At 39.1% G+C, this 25,626-nt stretch overlaps 1 protein-coding gene across 2 annotated transcripts in view; it reads left to right on the top strand.

Annotated features, from left to right (window-relative positions):
- arid4b (AT-rich interaction domain 4B) overlaps positions 1-25,626 on the top strand; it is a 90,438-nt gene that overhangs the window by 43,841 nt on the left and 20,971 nt on the right. For both annotated transcript variants that reach the window (XM_057847568.1, XM_057847569.1), the window contains exons 4-9: positions 226-291; positions 575-665; positions 7,389-7,468; positions 8,950-9,041; positions 13,613-13,754; positions 14,679-14,758. In XM_057847568.1, coding sequence (XP_057703551.1) covers positions 226-291; positions 575-665; positions 7,389-7,468; positions 8,950-9,041; positions 13,613-13,754; positions 14,679-14,758 — 551 coding nt within the window. The remainder of the gene's footprint in view (positions 1-225; positions 292-574; positions 666-7,388; positions 7,469-8,949; positions 9,042-13,612; positions 13,755-14,678; positions 14,759-25,626) is intronic.

The raw sequence follows: 25,626 nt of genomic DNA, 5'->3' as shown, positions 1-25,626 counted from the left end.
CACAAAACATATCTCACTTACAGTGTTACACACTATCTTTTTCAGCAACTGTGTGTCAAACTGTTAGGATTTTTAGTCATGTAGAGTTCACTAAAGTAATTTTATGCCTCAAAGTAACATTACTTGGGAAACCTGGTAATGATTGAAATTTTTTTATTTAACTTTACAGAACTGATTCTCCTTTCACTTTACTGTTCTCATCTCCATTTCTCACCTCCTTTTCAGGTGACCTTTAAATCAGATTTGTCTACTGCTGAGGTCCATGACGAAAGCATTAAAGGGCCTCTAAAGGTGAGATGAGTTGAATGCGGAAGCCGGGCAATCTCAAAACCAAATGTATTGCTTAAAAATAAGTTTTATTTTCATTCTAACGACATGGCATTTCCCACAACTTGAATTGCCAGAGCAGTGCCTTAAGTTCAAACCTGGCTTTGATTTTTTAAAAAAATTTCAGTCAATTTTAATAAATGCAGCAGCCTTGCTAGCTTCACATTACCGTCAAATGTGACCCATCAAAACACCAAAATGCTTGTTTGTTCTATAAGCAAAAATCAGCAGTGTTTTGGTCCTACAGGTGGGTGCTATTGTAGAAGTGAAGAACCATGATGGAGTTTACCAGGAGGCCACAATCAACAAGCTAACCGACGCGAGTATTTACACAGTTGGTGAGTAGAATTATTCATTAGTATGAACTTCAAGTCTGTATTTTCTATCAAATAAGCATTGCATCTTTACTAATACTATTATAACACAATTGAATATTTAGCACCAGCAGCAATTTGTTGTTAACTTCGCCTATTGTTGTGAGAATCATTCATGGTTCAGTGATCCCTATTTAATAATTTTAAGTGTGTTCAGAATGGATCTCAAATATTGCGTTATGAGCCAATTTAACTTTCTCTTGACTACAAGTGCGGCAAAAATAGCATAAGATGAATAACCAACAAGGGAAAACATTATTTAGACTTAAGGAAAGGCAGAGTTGCTTCTCAATGTGCGGCATAAATAATTTGCAATGCCTTGAGATGTAGTGAAGGCCACGTCTGATTGCTGCACACTGAGCGATATTGTTGCACAGTGACGGCTTTATGGTTTAAAAAAAAAAAAAAAAAAAAAAAAAAAAAAAAAACAAAAAACAACGATACAGTACGACTTGGTCTATGTGGAGTCCCAAAAGCCTGAATATAGTCCTGGCAATTCAGGCAATTGCAGAGTGTCAATTCAGTGAATTGCTCAATATGCAACACGTCCAAACAGGGTTGGGACGCATCACGCAGTTTGTGGTAGGTGCACAACTGAAACATAAACATTTAAATTGATTTACTGACATTGTTGTTTCTGCTATTGTAAGTTGTAACCCGCTCAACAACCTATTTTGCTTATGCTTGTTACTTAATATTGCCCTTGGGTCTTGTCTCTTGTATGTGCGTGTATGTGTCTGTGTGGGTGTGGGTATAATCACAGCACACATTCTTGCTTTTCATTCATTTGAAAGAGAAGAAATGCATACATACCTGACTGCCGCGTAAGATTGCTAGGAATATTTAAATCATGAACTTATATGAAATTCCACATCCTCCCTTTTTTAATAATGCAAAAGATGTTAAAATGAGTGTGTGACCTGGTAGACGTTTGCCAGTTACAGTGGAACAAATAAGTATTTAGTCAACCACTAATTGTGCAAGTTCTCCCACCTCAAAATATTAGAGAGGCCTGTAATTGTTGACATGGGTAAACCTCAACCACGAGAGACAGAATGTGGAAAAAAACCCAGAAAATCACATTGTTTGATTTTTAAAGAATTTATTTGCAAATCATGGTGGAAAATAAGTATTTGGTCAATACCAAAAATTCATCTCAACACTTTGTTATGTACCCTTTGTTGGCAATAACGGAGGCCAAACGGTTTCTGTAACTCTTCACAAGCTTTTCACACACTGTTGCTGGTATTTTGGCCCATTCCTCCATGCAGATCTCCTTTAGAGCAGTGATGTTTTGGGGTTGTCGTTGGGCAACACGGACTTTCAACTCCCTCCACAGATTTTCTATGGGGTTGAGATCTGGAGACTGGCTAGGCCACTCCATGACCTTGAAATATTTCTTACAAAGCCACTCCTTTGTTGCCCTGGCTGTGTGTTTGGGATCATTGTCATGCTGAAAGACCCAGCCATGTCTCATCTTCAATGCCCTTGCTGATGGAAGGAGATTTACTCTCAAAATGTCTCGATAAATGGCCCCATTCATTCTTTCCTTTACACAGGTCAGTCGTCCTGGTCCCTTCGCAGAAAAACAGCCCCAAAGCATGATGTTCCCACCCCCATGCTTCACTGTGGGTATGGTGTTCTTCGGATGCAATTCAGTATTCTTTCTCCTCCAAACACAAGAACCTATGTTTCTACCAAAAAGTTCTATCTTGGTTTCATCTGACCATAACCCATTCTCCCAGTCCTCTTCTGGATCATCCAAATGCTCTCTAGCGAACCGCAGACGGGCCTGGATGTGTACTGGCTTCAGCAGGAGGACCCGTCTGGCAGTGCAGGATTTGAGTCCCTGGCGGCGCATTGTGTTACTGATAGTAGCCTTTGTTACTGTGGTCCCAGCTCTCTGTAGGTCATTCACTAGGTCCCCCCGTGTGGTTCTGGGATTTTTGCTCACCGTTCTTGTTATCGTTTTGACGCCACGGGGTGAGATCTTGCATGGAGCCCCAGATCGAGGGAGATTATCAGTGGTCTTTTATGTCTTCCATTTTCTAATAATTGCTCCCACAGTTGATGTCTTTACACCAAGCGTTTTACCTAGTGCAGATTCAGTCTTCCCAGCCTGGTGCAGGTGTACAATTTTGTCTTCGACAGCTCTTTGGTCTTGGTTTGGAGTGTGACTGACTGAGGTTGTGGACAGGTGTCTTTTATACCAATAATGAGTTAAAACAGTTGTCATCAATACAGGTAACGAGTAGAGCCTCGTTAGACCTCGTTAGAAGAAGTTAGACCTCTTTGACATCCAGAAATCTTACTTGTTTGTAGGTGACCAAATACTCATTTTCCACTCTAAGTTGGAAATAAATTCTTTAATAATCAAACAACGTGATTTTCTGTTTTGTTTTTCTACATTCGGTCTCTCATGGTTGAGGTTTACCCATGTTGACAATTACAGGCCTCTCTAATCTTTTCAAGTAGGAGAACTTGCACAATTGGTGGTTGGCTAAATACTTATTTGCCCCACTGTATGTAGTTTTTGATTTGATTGAAATTGCTTTTGTAAGACAAACCGCTCTTCAAACAGATTTGAAATCGGTTATATTGTGAGGTCACATTGCGCTTTATTATGCAAGTAACTGCCCACTTTTTGCTTTTTATACACAAGAGTTGTGACAAAAAAACTAGAGATGTGACCGAAAATTCGGCGCCGAAAATAACCAAAAATGCAATTTTAGCTTTCTGTTAAAAGCACGAAGGTTTACTACCGAAAAGTGTGAAGAACTTTAGTCCTCTTCTGATGACGTGATCAAAACACAGCAAGCTAACACTACTGGTGCATAGCCATCATGTCCATGGTTTGAAAGTACAGTGGTACCTTGACATACGATCACTTCGACACACGATCTTTTCGACATCTGACGTAAAATTGGACTCGCCAGTTGTTTCTACACCTGACGACATGCTTGAAATACGATGATTTATGATAGCGCCGCAGTTTCTTTGTTTTCCCGCAAGAAGGACACACGGTGGATTTTCTTGTGAGAGAAATCAACATGGGTACCAAGAATGTTAGTGCAGGTGTTGAAACAGGAAAAAGGTGAGGCTTACCATTGAAATGAAGACTGAAATGATAGAAGAATGAGCGTGGTGTGCCGTCCGTGAGCTGGCTCGACAATACAGCTGTAGAATGTCTACGATCTCAACGGTCCTCCTCTGACCTCCATTCGCCAGTTTTTATAAGTTAAGGTGACAATTATTATTGTGGTAACAATGCCAAAAAATCGTAGCTTCGTCAGGTTTTTGATCATTTATTTCAGAACTTGTGCAACACAACATGCTTACTGTCCACCGCAGCTGAACAAAGTGAAAGTAAAATGTCCTCTCTCACTCTGTCAAGTCAGCCACGTGGGGCGTTCAGGTACACAAAGCAAAACACATCCGCCACATTAGAACCCGATTCGTTACATCAATACAGGCATTATTATTAGTAGTAGTATTATTATATTGTTGTTCAGATTTTTATTCATAATTTATTTGTTTTTCTGTGTAATTACTATTTGCAATAGTACCAGCAGCATTTATTAAGGATTTAGTGTAGGTTTTCAGGTTGTGGGACGAAATAAGTGCATTATAATGTACTCTCATGGGAAAATCCTGCTCGATGTTCAACCATCTCAGCTTACAAACACGGGAACGCACCCTACCAGTGGCGGTGTAAAGGGTGGGGGGGGCACAGGGGCACTGGCCCCCCCCTCTAATTTGAATGGCCTCTAAAGTGCCCTGATTCCTAACAAAGCATGGCAATCAGCGAATCCCACTTTTCTGAAGCAAGAGAGAATGAGATGATGTTGTTTCTAGGGCATGTTAAATCATTGCTACTTTTGTGTTTAAAAATTAAAAGCTTTACCAAGTACTGGTTTATGTTACAAATGAATTATTGGGCTTGTATTTTGAAGCTGTCCAGGTTGTTTTCGAAATGGTTGCTCCCGAAATGCTGCACACACTAGTGGGGCAATAATATGCAAGATATTCCTTGACATCCCGTATATATCACCAACACATGTTTAAAAGTTTTACTTAATCAGGTTTAAATGTTGCATTTTTTTCTTGTATTTAAAGTGCTAAGCAACATTCAGACCGACATTTTTCCCTTGTTTTTGTAACCCAAACATCTAGGTTATACAGGTGCCTTGCAAAAGTATTCGGCCCCCTTGAACCTTGCAACCTTTCGCCACATTTCAGGCTTCAAACATAAAGATATAAAATTTTAATTTTTTGTCAAGAATCAACAAGTGGGACACAATCGTGAAGTGGAACAAAATTTATTGGATGAATTAAACTTTTTTAACAAATAAAAAACTGAAAAGTGGGGCGTGCAATATTATTCGGCCCCCTTGCGTTAATACTTTGTAGCGCCACCTTTTGCTCCAATTACAGCTGCAAGTCACTTGGGGTATGTTTCTATCAGTTTTGCACATCGAGAGACTGACATTCTTGCCCATTCTTCCTTGCAAAACAGCTCGAGCTCAGTGAGGTTGGATGGAGAGTGTTTGTGAACAGCAGTCTTCAGCTCTTTCCACAGATTCTCGATTGGATTCAGGTCTGGACTTTGACTTGGCCATTCTAACACCTGGATACGTTTATTTTTGAACCATTCCATTGTAGATTTGGCTTTATGTTTTGGATCATTGTCCTGTTGGAAGATAAATGTCCGTCCCAGTCTCAGGTCTTGTGCAGATACCAACAGGTTTTCTTCCAGAATGTTCCTGTATTTGGCTGCATCCATCTTCCCGTCAATTTTAACCATCATCCCTGTCCCTGCTGAAGAAAAGCAGGCCCAAACCATGATGCTGCCACCACCATGTTTGACAGTGGGGATGGTGTGTTCAGGGTGATGAGCTGTGTTGCTTTTACGCCAAACATATCGTTTTGCATTGTGGCCAAAAAGTTCAATTTTGGTTTCATCTGACCAGAGCACCTTCTTCCACATGTTTGGTGTCTCCCAGGTGGCTTGTGGCAAACTTTAAACGAGACTTTTTATGGATATCTTTGAGAAATGGCTTTCTTCTTGCCACTCTTCCATAAAGGCCAGATTTGTGCAGTGTCTGACTGATTGTTGTCCTATGGACAGACTCTCCCACCTCAGCTGTAGATCTCTGCAGTTCATCCAGAGTGATCATGGGCCTCTTGGCTGCATCTCTGATCAGTTTTCTCCTTGTTTGAGAAGAAAGTTTGGAAGGACGGCCGGGTCTTGGTAGATTTGCAGTGGTCTGATGCTCCTTCCATTTCAATATGATGGCTTGCACAGTGCTCCTTGAGATATTTAAAGCTTGGGAAATCTTTTTGTATCCAAATCCGGCTTTAAACTTCTCCACAACAGTATCTCGGACCTGCCTGGTGTTTTCCTTGGTTTTCATAATGCTCTCTGCACTTTAAACAGAACCTTTAGACTATCACAGAGCAGGTGCATTTATACGGAGACTTGATTACACACAGGTGGATTCTATTTATCATCATCGGTCATTTAGGACAACATTGGATCATTCAGAGATCCTCACTGAACTTCTGGAGTGAGTTAGCTGCACTGAAAGTAAAGGGGCCGAATAATATTGCACGCCCCACTTTTCAGTTTTTTATTTGTTAAAAAAGTTTAAATTATCCAATAAATGTTGTTCCACTTCACGATTGTGTCCCACTTGTTGTTGATTCTTGACAAAAAAATTAAATTTCATATCTTTATGTTTAAAGCCTGAAATGTGGCAAAAGGTTGCAAGATTCAAGGGGGCCAAATACTTTTGCAAGGTACTGTATTTAGGCTGGAATTTTTTGCATTTTTGTTACTGATTGAATATAACTGTATTTTATTTCTTTAATTTTCTGATCCCATTCAAAAATGCCATGCACTTCTTTTTTTTGTTTTTTTTGTTTTTGGTATCATTCTTTGAGATTCTCTTGTTTTTCTTTTTTGTTTTTGAAGTCATCCATTGCTTGAGATTCTGTTGTTTTTCTGAAAGTATTGTTCTGTTTCTTTTAGGTCAATGAAGAAACACAAAGTTGATGTTTACCTGTATTGTACAACTGTTATGGCTTTAAAGAGATGTTTTTTACTAACGATCCAAATATTCTCAACCCTACTTTACACCCATTGTACATTGGCCATGCTAGGTCTTGATAAAAACACATGCCCACCTACACACACACACACACACACACACATACACACACACAGTTTTAATTCAAGCATTGAATATTCAAATTCAGTTTAGTAAGTCACATCAGTTGTCTCTGTCCGACTATTTGCAGAGTCTACTAAAATGATAAATTAATAGCTAGGGGGAAAAAAACTGGGCATTTTCGAAAACTGGAGTTTGAGTCGGAGTTTGGTCTTTTGGGACAGTTTTGCATTTCATGCATACAGCATCGAGCCACATTGTCAACTCTCCTGAGATGAGTGGGTGTGTAGAAAGCATCAAGTGCGCAGGTTCTTGCATAACAAGGTGATGATGTGACAGTGGAAAAAAATGAAAATCAACAGTTGGTCACTATAATTGATATTTGTTGATACGCGTGTGGGCTTGTCAACAGTTGTTTAGATTTAACATACCTGTAATTTGATTTGTTTGTGTTTCTGCATGGAGTCCGAGCAGAGCAACCCCATATAATCTGTCTTTTGTATTGTCAACCCTCCAGTATTTGACGATGGCGACGAGAAGACCTTAAGGCGTTCTTCTCTCTGCCTTAAAGGTGCCCGTCACTTTGCAGAAAGTGAGGCAAGTAAAGCTTTTTCTCACTCTCTTCAATGCATGACCCTTTTTTAGACTTTAAATGTTTATTTTTACACTGGCTAACTGGTTAGCCCACACTTCAGAGTTCTGTCAATCCCAGCTCCGACAGTCCTGTGGAGTTTGCACGATCTTTCCCCATGTAGTAGTTGTGTTCACTTTGTGTTCACCCACACCTTCATCTATTGACTTTCATTAACAGTTTATCTTAATTATTAGAGGTGTGAATTTTCGGGCACCTAACGATTCGATTACGATTCAGAGGGTCCAATTCGATTATAAATTGATTATTGATGCACCCCCCAACCCGTTATTCCATAATTTCCCTTCTGTCTGCTTTCAAAATGTCAAAGTTTTAAAAATGTTTCATCGTTTAAAGATAGATTCAATTCAAGATTTTGCCCATTTAGTGGTATTTTAGATAAAAAGTCATTAGGTTCGCTACAACAGAGCCTTCTAGAGCATTCTACTGCTTTAAGATGGCGGCTGTTTACTAGCGCCGGCAATTCTTTCATTTCGCATCTATTTCTTTGTACATGTTCTATTGCTGCCGTCGTGTGTCATTCCACATCTAGTTCTACATATATGTGATATCTACCATAGCCGTATGTTGCTGTATGTTTGTAGCAACTCGCAAGTGGGTGTTTAGCGGCTATCGGCCGCAGTCAGGTAATATTTATTTATTTATTTATTTAATCTAGCGGCATGAGTTGAAGTTATATTTACTCTCGGTCCGTTCCAAATTGTGTCTCGAAGAAACGCGCTGTTTTATTTCCGCTTTACCTGGTATAATTCAATAATCGGAATTTGGATGTTTGTGAATCGTTCTCGAATCTTCCACGGCCGAATCGCAAATAAACTAACAATCGGAAATTTCGCACGCCTCTATTAATTATGCGCCATTAGTTTGGGTCAGGTGGTGACTTATGACACTCCTGACAACCATTATGTGTTTTTAATACAACAATACTTTAATTAGGATGACTGTATTTTTTGCACAACAAGGCACACAAAAAAAGGCGGTGCACCCGATATGTGAAAACCGTTTTAAAATGGGCCATTCAATGAAGGTGCACCTTATACGCCATTACGCTTTGTAGTGTAGAAAATACGGTAATTATTAATGAATTATTTAAACTAAGTTAAGTTAGACTTGGTTAGTGATAAGCCACAGATTGTTATGACATGGATACAAATTTGGTGTATGACTTCCCGTGGGAACAGAATGATATTATGTACATTAAAGATCGTTTGACGGCAAGTGCCATTCACAGTATCCATTTAAGACTATGATGAAGGAGGATTCACCATGCTTGTCAAGTTGTCGTATTATAATCACTTTATGTATACTATTTAATGCTGGAGTCAAATCTTGAAGGGAACATCTGTACTTCAATCTGACTAATTATCTCTCACACCACGTAAGTGTACTGACTATGTCTTTTGGCTGCTCTTTGTCTCCTTTGCAGACACTTGACAGACTACCCCTCACCAATCCTGAGCACTTCGGCACACCTGTCATAGGCAAAAAGGGAAACCGGGGCAGGCGATCCAACCCAATGTGAGTATTGTCCTCTCCTCCTCATTTTACATCATGAAGGTGTCAATCATTCAAACTGTGAGAGAGGTCTGTAGTGTAGATGGAAATAGTGAGCGATGTTCCCTGCCAAGCCACATTTTTCAGAAAGAGGCACCCCCATTCTGTGTATCGTGATAGCAAAGACTTGCTCTCATTTCCATTTCTTCCTGAAAAGCTCCTCCAGCATCGAGCAGGAAACCCCACTCATTTTTGGGTGGGTGTGTTGTGTTCTGATATGCTCACTCCAGACTGCAGTTTTCACGTGGGAATAGAAACTGCTTCAGGCATTTGGCAATGGACATCACAGCGATAATAAAGAGGACACTCTACCTAATAATCTCATCCTGACACCACTAATAATGGCATTGATGCAATATTGACTTGGAAGAGTCCCAGTTGCACTTTAGCACCTCTGGCATGTCTTCATCTACACTAAAATCTTTTTACGAGCATTAACAATGCTACCTGAAAAGTGATTACTGATAAAACAAAAAAAAGTTTTAAGACATTGTCCTGAAGGTGTACACATCCACTCGGGGTCACATCTCAATTGATGTTTGTCTTAGATATGTACAGAATGAGTATTTTCCGCTGCACCTATTGCACAAAGGGCAACTGTAAGTAATACTTTCTGAATCAGAAGTGACTTGTGCACTTGTGGCTATGGCATGTAAAACAGTCTGTTAACGGAATCAATCAATATATAGTTATATCTAGTAGTATATGTAGTATAGTTAAACAGTACAGTTTGGAACAGTGGCCTGCTGGTGGCAGAACTCGCTCCAAGGAATAATTTTTAAATGAAGGGATTTGATTGTAGAAGTGCACTCACATCTAGCTGCAAATGTGTAAAATATGCAGCTGCCGCCTGTGGAGTTTTGGTTATTCAATTGCATGAACTAGGTTAACTTCCCATTTGTACTGTAGATATCAGTTCTTACACAATGTTATTTATAGATACTTACTAATCCAAAAGGCAATGGAAGGTTTTCTAACAACCTATTGTGGTCTGTTCATTTATGTTGGGCACTGTAATTTTCCTTGCCCCACATTGCTCAAGCTTTGCATTTATTAATTTTTTTGACAACATGGAAAAATATTGGTTACAGTTCATCAGAATACGTTTTATGTTGTTTGCTTACCAATAACAATTAAGTTACTTGGAAATTAATGGAAACCTTGTGAAGTCAGCTGTAGACCATAACCTTGAAATGATTTTTCTCTTTGCATGTGCATATACTTAGCTTAAAAAAAAAAGAGAGAAAATCTGTTAATTTTCCAGTCCTGATGCTAAATGACTTGTTGCTAGGTATAGAAATATAGGTAAAAAGCTTACATTTGTCCGGCTTTCATTTTGTGTACTCATTTATGCTGAACGTTTTACCTGTAGAGCAGTGGTCCCAAACATTTCTTCCACCACGGACTGGTGTGATGTGTAGGTTTGGGCATCGCGCATTGATGGGAAACGGTTCTAACGCTCCGATGTTCCCGGAACTGTTCAAATTTTTAAATTTTGATTCCATGTTTCGATGCCCTCACCACCAAGCGGAAAAAAATTGCTCAAGTTCAAAGACTGATATTCATGTACAAGTTTAAAAAAAAGCCCTGTGAGAAGTTCTTGGCTTTAGCAATAGGGTTCGACACGTGGTATAATGCTCTCAGTTTATTCACTTTTGTTGCCTCGTTTGCTAGCTTTTAGCCACATATTATGCTGAATGGACTTGGTTGTAGGCTCCTCTTCTGACTCAGCAGGTGGCCTTTTCCCCGTAAAAAGCTGTCCAAAGATGTCGCGGACCGCAGCATACAGCCAACAGCAGCTAACGTTACTCTTTACATTGACTGACGCTGGGCTGCTATAGGTGTGCAAACACCCGAGTAATGGCGGCCAACCACAATCTCTACTCGTATTAGTCAATAGGCACAGGCCAGATTGCGGTCGTTAACAAATTGCTTATTATTTCTCTGCGGCCTGGTAGCAAATGCGCTATATACAGGTACCGGTCCCCGGCCCAGTTGTTGGGATTACTCCTGCAGATTATATACTAGTATACTTGTGCCAGTAAAGAACCATTTACTGTTCCAAATGGTGTCACTTTATTTATGTTTTAACTGCTGGCTAAACTTTTACTGCAATACTATTCATCATACAAGGACCATATCCTTGTTATACTGTAGTTTCCCTTCATTGAGTAGCAAGTGTTTTGTTTATGGCATTGGTTATGAGTATGAGTAGAAGTTTTATTAGCAGCCAGGCACATTTTCTGGTCTTAATTCATGCCAGACTGTGTGTGTATTGTGTGTATACATAGATTAGAAGAGCAGACTAGTGATGCAGAACGAAAGGGTGGAGGATCTGTTTGTTTGCTAGGGTGCTGCCTGTATGATCACATTTAGAGGCATGTCAGGCCTGAATTGAGCTGCCTCAGCTATACAAAAATACTAATGACTGAACACTGAGGAGTTATGTTCCACTGAACAGTGTTAAAAGGCTTTTAACCGAAGCGTTTGAATAAGCTCTCTCTTACAACCACTGCAATAGAGGTTGTTTTCATTGCATCATCGATGTGTTTGTTACACCAAAACGGCTAAATGATTTCTTTGAAACATTTTTCAGAGATGAGGCATGTATCAAAGAACCCATTACAGTGTAATGTATAAAACGTGTTCATCTAAATTTGTAAGTTTTAAAGTGTGTGTTGGATGGACAGGGCGCTAACCATTATTTTTAAAGGATCAGAGACAAGCTGTTTCCAAATTAGGATTGGTTAACCCTAGTTGAGTCTACCAACTGAAATGAATTACAACAGTTTCAAAGGGCATCACAGTTGACAAAAAAAGTGATTGCATCCCTGTATCTAAACTAGGAGTGGGAACCTCAGGGCACCTCACGCTACGATACGATTCACGATACAAGGCTCACGATAACGATTCTCTCACGGTATCAGTAGAAAATTGATATATATCTACGATACAACTATTGAAACGAAAAGCAAGATATTTCAAAATAGAAAAAAATACAGTTTAAGTCATTTATTAAACAGTGACACCTTTTCTGTTCAACATTGCTGTAAAATATAAATCTACTTCAAATTTTGTACCTGCACATATAGAGCGAACAAACCACAATCACTGATATCTTTTGGAGAGATCATGATGAATGGCACCCTTAATTTCTTTAAAATTTAAAATCTTTTAAAATTTTTAACAGTGTTGTATGTGTCAGTCAGCAGGCTTCCAGTGGGGCAATGATATAATATGTGGGTCTCTTTTCTTCGTATATATGACCTTTGTTGCCATGAGCATAGGTTTGAGCACTTCCACCATCTGCTTCAGCATTTGAGATGTCGGACTCAGTCAGTCACATTCTTCCTCCCTGAAAAACAACAAAATAAAAACAAAACAAGTAACAACTTAATAGCTTCTGAGTTGAAATCATGATTTTTTTTTTTGTGTTGGAAGTATTGAGTGCATTAAAAAAAATATGAATTAAATGTATATAAATAAATATATTAATATTAATTAATAAATATATTAATAAATAATAAATTTTTAATATGTAGGCAACATCAATTAACGTGCACATCACCTTATGTATCTTGGAAGCTAATTAAACCATTTTTTTATAGCTTCTTGTATCAAAATGGCAGTAATAAGTTTGTAATAAATTAGCTGGAAAATGGCTCTCAAATAATATCAAATAAATCAGTAAGTTAAAGTAGGCTTGTATGATATTAATTTCTATCAAATTTAGGGTCCTGGTTTATTTCATATCATTCAACACCAAATGTCATCAAAATAATATATTTAAATTAAAAAATCAATTATATTGCAAAACTTTCTTACCTCAGGTGATGAAAGTAAAGCAGTGAAAAAATCCTTGCAAAACTTTCTTACCTCAGGTGATGAAAGTGATGCAGTGATGGCAGTGAAAAAATCCGGGGAACACTTCGTCACCAGCAGCAAGTGGCTGTGCATAATTACTGTTTTTCCAGTTAGACTTATTTTTTTGGGCAATTCTTACATACAGCAAAGTCCTTCTTTACCTTATTTCCTTTTCTTGTTGGTGTAAAATCTAAAGTGTGTCCACACGTGTGATTTGTCGGAGTATTTTTCTCACTTTTTTCCTCCGCCGTCCCCGCTAAACTTTTTTTGTTTTTTTAATCCCACTTGTAGCTTCCTCTCTTCTTCTCTAGATGACTTGCGTGCACTTTACCTTCACATTTACAGCTACACTCCTGAGCGCCCCTAGTGGACCGCCAAGGAATTGCTCAACAAACATTGAATGAGCAGTTTACAGCATCCATACTCCATTGTATGGCCAATGTGTCAAATAAAAGTATCGATACTTGACAGGAGCATATCTATATCCGATCGGGTTGCAAAATATCGCAATATATCGCTGTATCGAGATTCGAGATATTGTCACACTCTTAATCTAAACCCCCCAAAATGCCATATAAAAACTCAAAACCTCATCTGGAAGGATAAAAGAACTGTACTTTCTTGTTGCTGTTAATTTGGTAGCTCATCAAGTGGCCTCTTTTTTTCCACAGCCAAGAGGAAGACCTGTCTTCATCCTCCAGTGAAGAAGAGGAGAGTGATCAACGGCAGAATGAAGATCTGTTTGGCAAAGTGGTCTGTGTGGAGGGAGTGTCCATGGGGGATAAAAAGAAACCCACGTGGTATCCTGCACTAGTAAGCTCATAGCGTCCTCTCCTCCATCGCTGTGTCTTCTCATCTTTCATCAGTCCTTTCATTAGTTTTTGATTGTTATTATACAAAAATAATACCAGCCTTTTGTGGTTTGAAGTTTTAGCATTTTTACTTCGGTTAAAAAAAAAATCTGATTGTACAGTACAAAGTCCGGCTGTTTTTTTATCTAACAGTTTTTTCCAACAGTTCCTTCCCACCCACATTTAACTCTTGGATGGCATTCACAAGCAGTGAAATGGTGACAGGTCTTCTTTGTTTATTTAAGTGTTCCAAGTTGAAGTAGGAGAATGGGAGAGGCAAGGGAAAGCTGCCCCTTTAACTGTGTAGTCATCAGAGCCCCGCCTACAGTGTTTGTTGTTGTTGGCCTGCTGTTGACCGAGCTCCGTGCTGCCTCCTTGTGACAGTTAGAGGAAGTATACTCTATATACTCTACTTTGTTTCCATAATGCAGCCGCAATAGGAGGTGTGGGGGGAGAACCTTGGTAACTGTTTGCAACACGAGGTAAATAATGTGCACTCCCACATTGTGTATGTGGGTGGTGTTGTCACAAGTAGTGGGAGTAGGAGGCAGGCAGAAAGAGAGTAAATCGTATGTCTATATATGCAGTGCCGCCTCCCACTGTTACATGCCTCAGCCTAAGTCAGCAGCATTGGCACATGCTGCGAGCAGCGCACAACCTTTGAGCAACCTTTATACCTCACTCTACATCTCGATCGGTTGCTTGTCTCGGTCTCATCAACAGCATAGTTTGAAATCCATCATCGAAGCCTTCCCAGACACCTTTTTGTCATGCTGGAAAAAGCTCAGATTCTTTTACTTGGTTAACAATGCATACACACACACACAGAGACACAGTCTGCTACCTCATCTGACCTCTGAATTGTCATTTATTTTTGCACACTCAGGTCATCACCCCTGACTGCCATGATGACATCACAATGAAGAAGGAAAGCTTATTTGTTCGCTCTTTCAAGGACGGAAAATTGTGAGTCTGAATTATTGACGTTATCTTAAATGAATAGTAGAAATCTGAACCCTTTAGTTATATGTATGTATGACTCATTCTAATGCAAGATTAATGAATCATTTCGATGCAGTTTAAACCACCAATGATATATTAATGGTGTGCACTGCTTTGGGAGCCGCTTGAGGAAAAACTGAATAGCATACTGACAGTATGTTGATATGCTGGCTGATGCAATTATTGTTTTTATTTCTAAGCTTGTGTTAGGTTGGTGAATGAACTAAGATACATGTGGGTATTTAAAAAAAAAAAAAAAAAAAAACTATTTACCATTTAGAGTTTGTGCTAGTGTTTGCTCACTTCTACTTGAATTCCATTTTTTAAGAGAGCAGCCAGGTCATCTTATCTCAGGCCTTTCATCTGGCACACACAATGCACCTCCTGTGTAAGTCATCAGCAAATAATTATCGCACAGAAACTGTGAAAGACCTCTTATTGTGTGTCTTGCAGTTAATAGTAAGGTGAAGGGTACAGCCGATTAGAGGGAAGATAAATCACAGATGAATTGCCAGTTTTATTCTTGTTAGGTATTATTGCAGTGCACAGAGTAGCTGTTCCACTTACTGTCACTATTAGATTTCACCCATTGAAATCAGCGCAGTGTATCGAGGCCTGAATTCCAGAAATAATTATGTGAGACGACGGAAAATCCATCTCTATATTAATGAGATTTTCAAGGGTTGTTTCCTTCCAATCTGCCTGCTTTTATGTGGAAGGAATAACGAGATGAAATAGGTGATCATGAATGTTTCTCTGTATGACAATGGAGGGCAAGTTTGAGTTGTTATCGGTGTCTTTGTTTTGTTCTCTTTACATCTTGATTTGTTTGTTCATGACGTATTTTTTGGCAAGGCAAGGAAAATTTATTTATATAGCACAAAATTCAACACAAGGCGATTCAAAGTGCTTTACATCACATGAAGATCATAAAAATCACATTAAAATCAATACAATGTGAAAACAAAGACAATCGAAATAGGAAATAAAATTATACATAAAAATCGCATTTAATAAAAAACAAATACTACTACTACTACTAACTGAAATCAGCAATGGAGATCAGCACAAGTGGACTAGAAAGCAAATAGATTGAAATATATAGACTGTTATGGATATGCAGTGCTAAACAAAAGCGTTTTTAGCCCTGATTTAAAGGAGCTAACAGTTTGAGCATACTTCAGACCTTCAGGTAACTTGTTCCAGAGGTGAGGAGCATAATAACTAAATCCAGCCTCACCCTGCTTGGTTCTTGTTCTTGGAACATACAGTAGACCGGTTCCAGACGACCTTAGCGGTCTAGATCAGGGGTGTCCAAACTTTTTGCAAAGGGGGCCAGATTTGGTGTGGTAAAAATGTGGGGGCCCGACCTTGGCTGACGTCCTTTACGTAGAACAAAATATTTAAGCAAATTTTAGCAGGCCATTCTGTGTGTCACATTTGTTTCATTTTTTTTTTTTAATTAATAATTTCAACAATCTCGCAACTAGCCTTCGTGGTGTTCTCTTTCGACTCTCGGGCTTTTGCGAAATACTGCTGCTGTGAAACTAAACTACCTTCAAGTTGCTTCAATTTCTTGCTGTGCATCTTCCCTGTAATCTTGTCCTACATGTCAGCGTGTCTTGTTTGGTAATATCGCCTCACATTCAACTCTTTAAAAACCGCGACTGTCTCTTTGCAAATGAGGCAAACACAGTTGTTGCGTTTTAGTGAAGAAATTGTCCAATTTCCACCTATCCTTGATAGGGATGGGAATCGAAATCCGATTCCAATTCGGAACCGGTTCCTAGTGTTTCGAGGCCTCGACATCACAATGAAAAAGCCTTAACGATCCCTTTAACGAGTCCTGAAGACGCATATTGCGTCGTGACTGTCTTGTTGTCGAAACGCATCAAGCTAGCATGGCGACAAGAACCACCCGCTCCAAAGTTTGGCTACACTTCACCAGGAAAGAGGGTGAAAATGAAAGGTTACGATGGTTTAGCACGAAGCACGAGCACTGCAGCCGTAAACATAGCAATGACAGCACCAGAGGTTGCGCTAGACTTTTTCGTTGTCTGTCATTTTGACTGACAGGGTCATAAAAATCCGGTCATAATCTATTTTTACCCGTCACTTAAATTTTTAAAATGATGATAATGACATTGTGGTGACCCTTTGTTTGGCATAATTCACCTTCCATACTTGTGTGTCCATTTGGCCGAGCGCGTTACCGGCTACGACAGTCACGTCACAGAGACACTTAAGAGCCGCGCGCGGTCCCCTCACTATCCACTCGCTCTCGCTATATGACTGGCCGAAGAGTCGAAATGCTCTCCCGTGAAATGCCCGTTTAAAAATGTTCACGTTGTTACTTCTTGCGTTCGCTTATAAGTGCCCATTTAAAAAGGAAAAGCGATGGATGATACTACACACAGAGCTTATTATTAACAAATGTTAAAGTTGTATAATCATATAGCGAGAATAAGGAACGTCACTGACAAGCGCAGGCTCCCGCGAGTGGATAGTGAGGGGAATAGGATAGTGCGCCTACAGCTAACAAGACTCTTAACATTGCATACCGCTTCAACATATTCAATAGTATTTAGTTTTCATTCATTTTAAATTAATATTCTGTCCGAACAAGCTTAACAGAGAATCCACACCGTGCCATCACACATCAAGCAGATGAATATGTAACTTTTTCTCCGCAGTGACAAAAACAGCTGACTGTGGCCCCAGTAGGTAGGTAGCCTACCATATGTAGCATATGGAACAATGAAATCAACAGTTCACCTGCTGTGGCCTGAACGTAGTCTCACACTTTCCTCCTGGTGCGCATGGACTTGAATTGCGTGCCCGCTTGTGCAGTCCCTGTTTTTTCACCTCTTTTATCAACACCATCGTCGTTTTGGGGCTTTTTGAAGAAACTTAGGACACTCAGTTGCCTTGACATTTTTCAGAGTAAGGCCAACGACGTCATGCATCAAGAGAGACAATAGCTAATTAATATGCTCACTCGCCACCCTGTGGTCTGGGGTGTCAATTGCAACCGGTCAAAATGACGGATGGACTTCAGTTTTTTCCGTCACCGTTTTAAAGAAATCGGTCAACGACGGAAAATATTCGGTTAACGCGACCCCTGGACAGCACGTAGGTTCAAACGCTCGAAAGTGTGTCTTCACTTCACGAGGAAAAATTACAACAAAACGACTTGCAATCATTGCAAGGTGGAGATAACTGCATCGGGAGGGAATAGACTGCACTGTCCTCACCGAGGCAGCTATACAGCTAGCTAAACTCCGAAATGACGATACAGAAGACGTTGGTATAATTTTCTGACTTTATTCAACCATCACTTGAAGAGTGAAACTGAAAATAGAAATGAAACAAACCAATTTCGTCCCCAATAACAAACAGGTTTGCATCAACGTAAATCAGCGATGATTAGCAGCTAATTCAGTAATAACAAAACAGTTAGCATGCATTCGCTAGCATTAGCACATCGTTCAAACCACTACACAACTGGATTTAAGTGTCCGATCGCGAGTGGAAACACACAACAACAACACAAAAGATGATACATACAGGCGTTGCCTCTGTAGATATTTTACAAGCATTAAGAAAGAACGTAGGGTCGTGGCAGTGCTTCCCTCTCTCACTAACTCGCTCACTCGCTTGGATGCGGCATTTTTTCTTCTTCGCGTGTAAGCGCGCTCTTCTTCACGTGAGCGCGTTCTTCTTCGCGTGTGGAAGCGCAAGGGCGCCCCCACTTGAGCGTGAAAGCACCATAAAAACTAAAAGGCATGCATTTCAATAGACCCTACTCACGTGACGTCACAGCCACGCCCCCGCGCCATGTTGTCCGTATACTCGTCATGTTAATGCATTAGCGCTTTGTAAATTCCTCCTATTATGGCGTGTTTTTCTGCTCGTTAACATTAATAATCAAAATGGTGAAGTCGTGTGTAGCGGTCGGTTGCAAAAACAGAGAAGATAGACGGAGAGACTTGAAGTTTTACCGTATTCCGAGAGACCCGGAGAGGAGAGGGAGATTGACTGCTGCAATTCGACGAGAAAACTGGGCTCCACACGACTACCACATATTATGTAGTAGTCATTTTATATCTGGTAAGATGCATTTAATATATATTTAGAGGGTTTTGGGCTGACAACCACAATTAAGATCATTGCTAGGCTAATCATCGACAACATACACTCAGACGTTGTGAATGAACTACCTGAAAATACAGTGCTGCTCGAAAGTTTGTGAACCCCACAGCGATGGTCAGATTTTTTGTAAAAAAAAACTAAAATAACCTTATTAAATGTTAAGTTATACCCAAATCCACAATACTGACATTCCAAATAATGGACTGAAACAAAAGAAATAGTTATATTGTCATTCTTTATTTAACAAAAGTGGTTGATTTAAGAAAAACTCAGATATCATGTGTGCAAAAGTATGTGAACCCCTTCAGTTAATAGGATATTGCGCCTCCTTTTGCAGAGATTACCTCAACCAAACGGTTTCTGTAGTGACTAATCAGCCTCTCACATCTACTTTGGGGGATTTTTGCCCATTCTTCCTTGCAGAACGCAGTCAGTTGAGAGAGGTTTGATGGGCGTCTGGCATGAACTGCTCGCTTCAGGTCCCGCCACAGCATTTCAATGGGATTTAGGTCAGGACTTTGACTGGGCCAGTCCAGAACACGAATCTTCTTCTTTTTCAGCCATTCCTTGGTTGTATTGCTGGAATGCTTTGGATCATTATCATGTTGCATGATCCACCTTCTGCCAAGCTTTAACTTCAAAACAGATGGCGTCAGGTTATGTTCTAGGATTTGACAATATTCCTCAGAATTCATGATTCCCTGGACTATGTGGAGTTGTCCAGGTCCTGAGGATGAAAAGCAAGCCCAGATCTTGACATTCCCACCTCCATGCTTCACTGTTGGGAGAAGGTTCTTTTGGTGGTATGCAGTGTTGACCTTTCGCCAGACATGGCGGTTTTGGTTGTGACCAAACAGTTCAATTTTGCACCTACATCAGTTGATGAAAACTCTTTTTAATTTAGTCTCGACAACACAACTGTTAAAAAAACAAAAAAAAACTACTGAATTGATTGATTAGGAAATCAGGTTGAAATAATAGAAAATTCCAAAATGTTGAGGGGGTTCACAAACTTTTGAGCAGCACTGTATATAATTATAAGGGGATAATAAGACAGTTGTCATACAATTAATTTACAATTTCACTATTGAGATCAAAAGCCAAAAAATAAATTCAACTAGGGACAATCTGGAGTAGTGCTATCGCACTTCATATTTATTACATATTATATATGTATGTAGTGAGAGTGCTATCGCTAAACCATATAAACATTAAAAGCCCTAGCTCCATTGACAAATGACATGAAATACATTAGACTTGACAGTGGATGTTAGCAAGAACAAAAGATTTTGAATTGAAAATTTCGTAACTCACCTTCCCGAGCACAAGATAGATTCCTGCCGAATTTTCGTGGCTGAGGACCTGTTTCACCCAACCAGCAACGAAGTATTTATAAGCCTCCAAGCTCTTAAAGTTTTTCAAACTTTCGTGAGAATAGGCTGATTTTGTGTGGACAAGATAGTTGTAAATATCAGGGTAGCTAGCAGATGTCAGGCAAAGACGGCGAAGACAGCGGGTCGAAAAACATCGATTTAGGCATCAAATATGGATCTGGCGAATGGATAAACTGAAGCTTTTCCACATAACGCCTTTTATGCAACGCATCCAATGAGTTTACAGCGTCAGATAACACCGGGGCTTCCATGAATTGCTCTATAACTTGCACGACTAATTGAAAACAATGAGAATAAGTCTAAAAAATACCGACAATATGGCGGCTGGATACAGCGACACGTCATTTTGTGACGTAGGTGAGTAGGGTCTATATACTGGTAAATAATACACTTTAACAGGGGTCGGCCTGCCCCGACATTTGGTCCGGCCCCCTGAACAATACCAGATAGCATTTTTTTTTCTTTTCCTAATAGTGTTATTTTCTGGCCTTTTTCTGTGAAGAACTCTGAGAGGGTTATTTGGTTATTATCTATTTGATTTATAGTGTTATTATTATTAATTATTATTATATTATATTATTATTTTTATTTTATTTACTTTTGTTCCGTGAAATATCCAGAAAGGGTTATTTGATTGTGGCTTGCTGAAAAACAATTTTTTACATTTAGGCATTCCTGCAATTGTCACACTTTTTCTGTTACAAACTGACCCCGGCCCCTCATCAGAGAAGGGAAAAGTTATGCGGCCCTCACTGGAAAAAGTTTGGGGACCCCAGCAAGTTTAACACATATTGCTAACGGTAGACCAACGACCTATATGCCAATATATACCAATATTTGAAAAATGTTTCAGTAAAATGTTACACATTCTTGTGCATTTGCCACTTATTGCCACAGTCAATATTGAGGCTTTGGGCCTCTTTTGACCTTGTTGTGAGTTTGTAAGGTTGTGACTTCTGATTAAACAAACTCGATGCCAATCAAAACGTTTGTTCTTCTTTTTCCCCGAATTAGAATCGATAAAGAATCGAATCGCTAAGCAATATCGATAATGGAATCGGAATCGTAAAAATCCTACCAATTCCCATCCCTAATCCTTGAAGCGTCGGCCGTCAGTCAACTTTCTTTTTTTTTTGTTGATTATCGCCATTTTAGAAAATTGGGAGTGAAGGGTCACACGGGGTAATGTTGCTTGAGTGCTGCTGCCTTTTAGTGGGTAAATGAGTGTGTAAGGTACTTCATATTCTTGTAGCAGTACTGCTGACCAATTTATTAAGTCTGTGTGCGGGCCAGACATTATTGATTTTATGACAGAGGCTGGGGGACGGATGAAATTTGTCCACGGGCCGCATTTGGCCCCCGGGCTGGACTTTGGACATGACTGGTCTCGATGTTTCATAGGAATCTAAAATATCAAGCATGTATTTTGGTCCAAGGCCATTAAGAGTTTTGTAGACGAGCAGTAGTATTTTAGTCTATCCTTTGACTCACTGGAAGCCAGTGTAACGATTTCAAAACTGGTGTAATGTGGTCCAGTTTCCTTGTATTTGTGAGGACTCTGGCTGCAGCATTCTGTACTAGCTGCAGCTTCCTGACTGATTTTTTTTATCAAGACCTGTAAATATACCATTGCAATAGTCCAATCTGCTGAAAATCCATGCATGCAGTTTTTCCATGTCTTGTTGAGTCAGAAGCCCCTTAATTCTGGCTACATTTTTTAGGTGTTAATAAGCAGATTTAGTGACTGATTTTAGATGGCTATGAAATTTTAGGTCTGAGTCAATAATTACGTCAAGGTTTCTGACTTGATTTGTAGCTGTATGTGACTTTGTGCTAAGGTGCCTGCTTATCTTTGACCTTTCCTTTTTTGGCCCAAAAATGATCACCTCTGTCTTCGCCACATTTAACTGGAGAAAATTCTGGCACAGCCATTCATTGATTTGATGAATGCATTTACTCAGGGAGACTAAGGGCCTATAATCATGTGGGGACACAGAAATGTAGAGTTGTGTGTCATCTGCATAGATGTGATAGGAGATGTCCTACTGTTCCATGATCTGAGCTAGGGGAAGCATATAGATGTTAAAGAAGAGTGGTCCAAGAATTGACGTTTGAGGGACTCCACACGTGAATTTGGTTCGTTCCGACTTAGGTTTAGGTTTATTGTTTATTTGGCAGGCAGAGTTTGTCACACAGTCATGCTACCTTAAAATTTTAAGTAGGGATGTCAAAATTATCGCATTAATGGGCGGTTATTAATTTTTAAAGATTAATCACGTTAAAATATTTGACGCAATTAACGCACATGCCCCGCTCAAACAGAATGACAGTGTCATGTCCATTTGTTACTTGTGTTTTTTGGTGTTTTTTCGCCCTCTGCTGGCGCTTGGGTGCGACTGATTTTATGGGTTGACATCAACAATGGCGAGCTACTATTTTACTTTTTGTTTGAAATTTTTACAAATTTTATCAAAACGAAAACATTAAGAGGGGTTTTAATATAAAATTTCTATAACTTGTACTAACATATATCTTTTAAGAACTACAAGTCTTTCTATCCATTGATCGCTTTAACAGAATGTTAATAATGTTAATGCCATCTTGTTGATTTATTGTTATAATAAACAAATACAGTACTTATGTACAGTATGTTGAATGTATATATCCGTCTTGTGTCTTATCTTTCCATTCCAACAATAATTTACAGAAAAATATGGCATATTTTATAGATGGTTTGAATTGCGATTAAGTACGATTAATTAATTTTTAAGCTGTGATTAACTCCATTAAAAATTTTAATCGTTTGACAGCCCTAATTTTAAGTAGATATAACTTAAATTCTTAAGTTCTTTAAGTAACTTTGTTATTGTTAGTATTCTACCTCATTTTATCAAATTAATATTGTGATCTTGATTAAATTAGTTGAAATAACTTGCATTATCACATTAGTGGACAATACTTAAATTTCTGAGTAACTTGCAGTGATAAGTTGTGCGAAATTAGCATTAACCTCATTTCCGATGCTTGCTAAAGAGCGTGCTGGCTCTGCTACCACGGTAGCGATGCAGGTTCAATGCCCAGTTGGAGCAAAATAGATATTTACCTATATAATGTTGAGTTTAACAGTTAACTTATTTTCATTGCGTTTTCCATCAAACTGTAAAAAGTCTATTGTAATTGGTTGACTTGAAATTTCTAGTTATGCCAACGTTTTTTTTTTTTTTTTAATCAGTGTTTATCCGACCCAGTTGATGCAACTCACTGTGTTTAGAAAAAAAAATAGTTGATACGGGTAACAATGTACCCATTCATCTGTTTTTCACACATTCACCAGTGTTTCCACTTTAGTTCTGTGTGTGTAATCATTTACACAATTCTAATGTATTATTCCTGAGGGTGTTAGCAGAGTGTCATCTGTGAGTTTTGTTTGCTGATGAGAGTTCACAGCCATATGCCTGTTGACCTCTTCAATGCAGCTCATAGGTCAATGTGTGTTGCTCCCTCCCTTGAGAGTTTGGGATCGTTGGCAATAAATGGGACTTTCACAAACAATGGCTTTTGAAAATATTTTTAGGGAACGTAAGGTCATGCATGCATAATGCAGATGAGGTTTTTCACATAGTGGTTATTCTTAGTTTGCCAAATTGTTACCTTAACAACAGTGGAAACAAACAGGCACAACAATTGCAGGCTATAAATCAACTAGTTAATGTTTTTACAAGATGGGTCATTTTTATATAGGGTGCCATTTGAACATAAGAGTGGACACTATCAGAGGGGACATTGTGTGCTTAAGTTGGCCTTCAGCCTAGTTTTGCTAGCATAACAGCTACCGTGACTTTAGATACTTTATGAGAAATCTTAAATTTTACATATACAGTACAGTGGAACATCGACATACGATCATTTCGACACACCATCTTTTCGACATCCGACGTAAAATTATTGACAATTATTATTGTGGTACCATCGCCTAAGAGATCGCCACCTTCGTCAGGTTTTTAATCATTTATTTCAGAACTTGTGCAACACAACACGCCAACTGCCAACAACAACAGGACGAAAAGAGAACGTAAAATCTCAACTGCACTCTTGTCACTCTGCCGTCAGCCCCGCGGTGCGTTTAGGTACACCACGCAAAACACAACCGTCACATTACAACCTGATTTGTTACATGATTACAAATATTATTGTTATTACTACTATTATTATATGATTATACCGATTTTTATTCATAATGGATTTGTTTTTCTCTTTGTAATTGCTATTTGCAATAGTGACAGCAGTATTAAGGATTTAGTGTAGGTTTTCGGGCTGTGGAACGAATTAATGGAATTAGAATGTATTCTCATGGGAAAATCTTGCTCGACATACGACCATTTTGACTTACAAACAAGGTCCTGGAATGAATTAACTTCCTACGTAGAGGTACCACTGTAAACGTTTTGAAATTGTTCAATTAAATTAATTTCTTTTAGGGATGTCCCGATCACATATTTTTGCGTCCGAGTCACCTGAATTTGAGAATCTACCGATTCCTGACCATATTTTATGTATATGTATATGTGTATATGTATATGTATAATATGTATATGTATGTATATATGTGTATATATGTATATGTATGTATATATGTATATGTATGAGTGTGTATATATATATATATATATATATGTATATATATATATATATATATATATATATATATATATATATATATATATACAGGGGTGCACATAAGTGGTCCGCATGCACGCATGCGTACTGGACGTAGACAAACGCGCTGGCCCTCAACGGCTTCCATACGCTTTTGCGTACCGATGGCTGACCACTGTATTTGCGGCGGACACGAGAAAATAACTTCTCAAAATGTCGAAGAGGCAGGCCACACCGAGTAATTACTTCCGTGTTCCCCCACCCCCGTCAAAAGACAAACAGACGACAGAGACGTCACCGGAGCTACCGAAAAAAAGGACTTTTGCTGAAAAGTGGCTACATGAGGTACCATGGCTAGAAGCAAATGATGCTTGCACGGAAATGCGGTACAAAATGTGCCGTGAGAATCCCAATGTCGCCGATAAGAGCAGCGCATTTTATGTAGGGTCAAAGAATTTCAGCCATCCAAACTTTGAAAAGCACGGAAAAAAAACAGAGCATGTGGCAATTAAGCAAACTATCGATGTCAGACATGACCCCACTCGCCCTATGGACAAGTCGTGGAATAAAGGTAATGAACAGCGACATGCACTGACAAACGTGTTTTTGCTCGCATTTTACAAAGCTAAA

The sequence above is a fragment of the Corythoichthys intestinalis genome, chromosome 10, assembly GCF_030265065.1.
Source record: "Corythoichthys intestinalis isolate RoL2023-P3 chromosome 10, ASM3026506v1, whole genome shotgun sequence".
Classification (NCBI taxonomy): domain Eukaryota; kingdom Metazoa; phylum Chordata; class Actinopteri; order Syngnathiformes; family Syngnathidae; genus Corythoichthys; species Corythoichthys intestinalis.
This window is presented reverse-complemented; position numbering and strand designations above follow the sequence as displayed.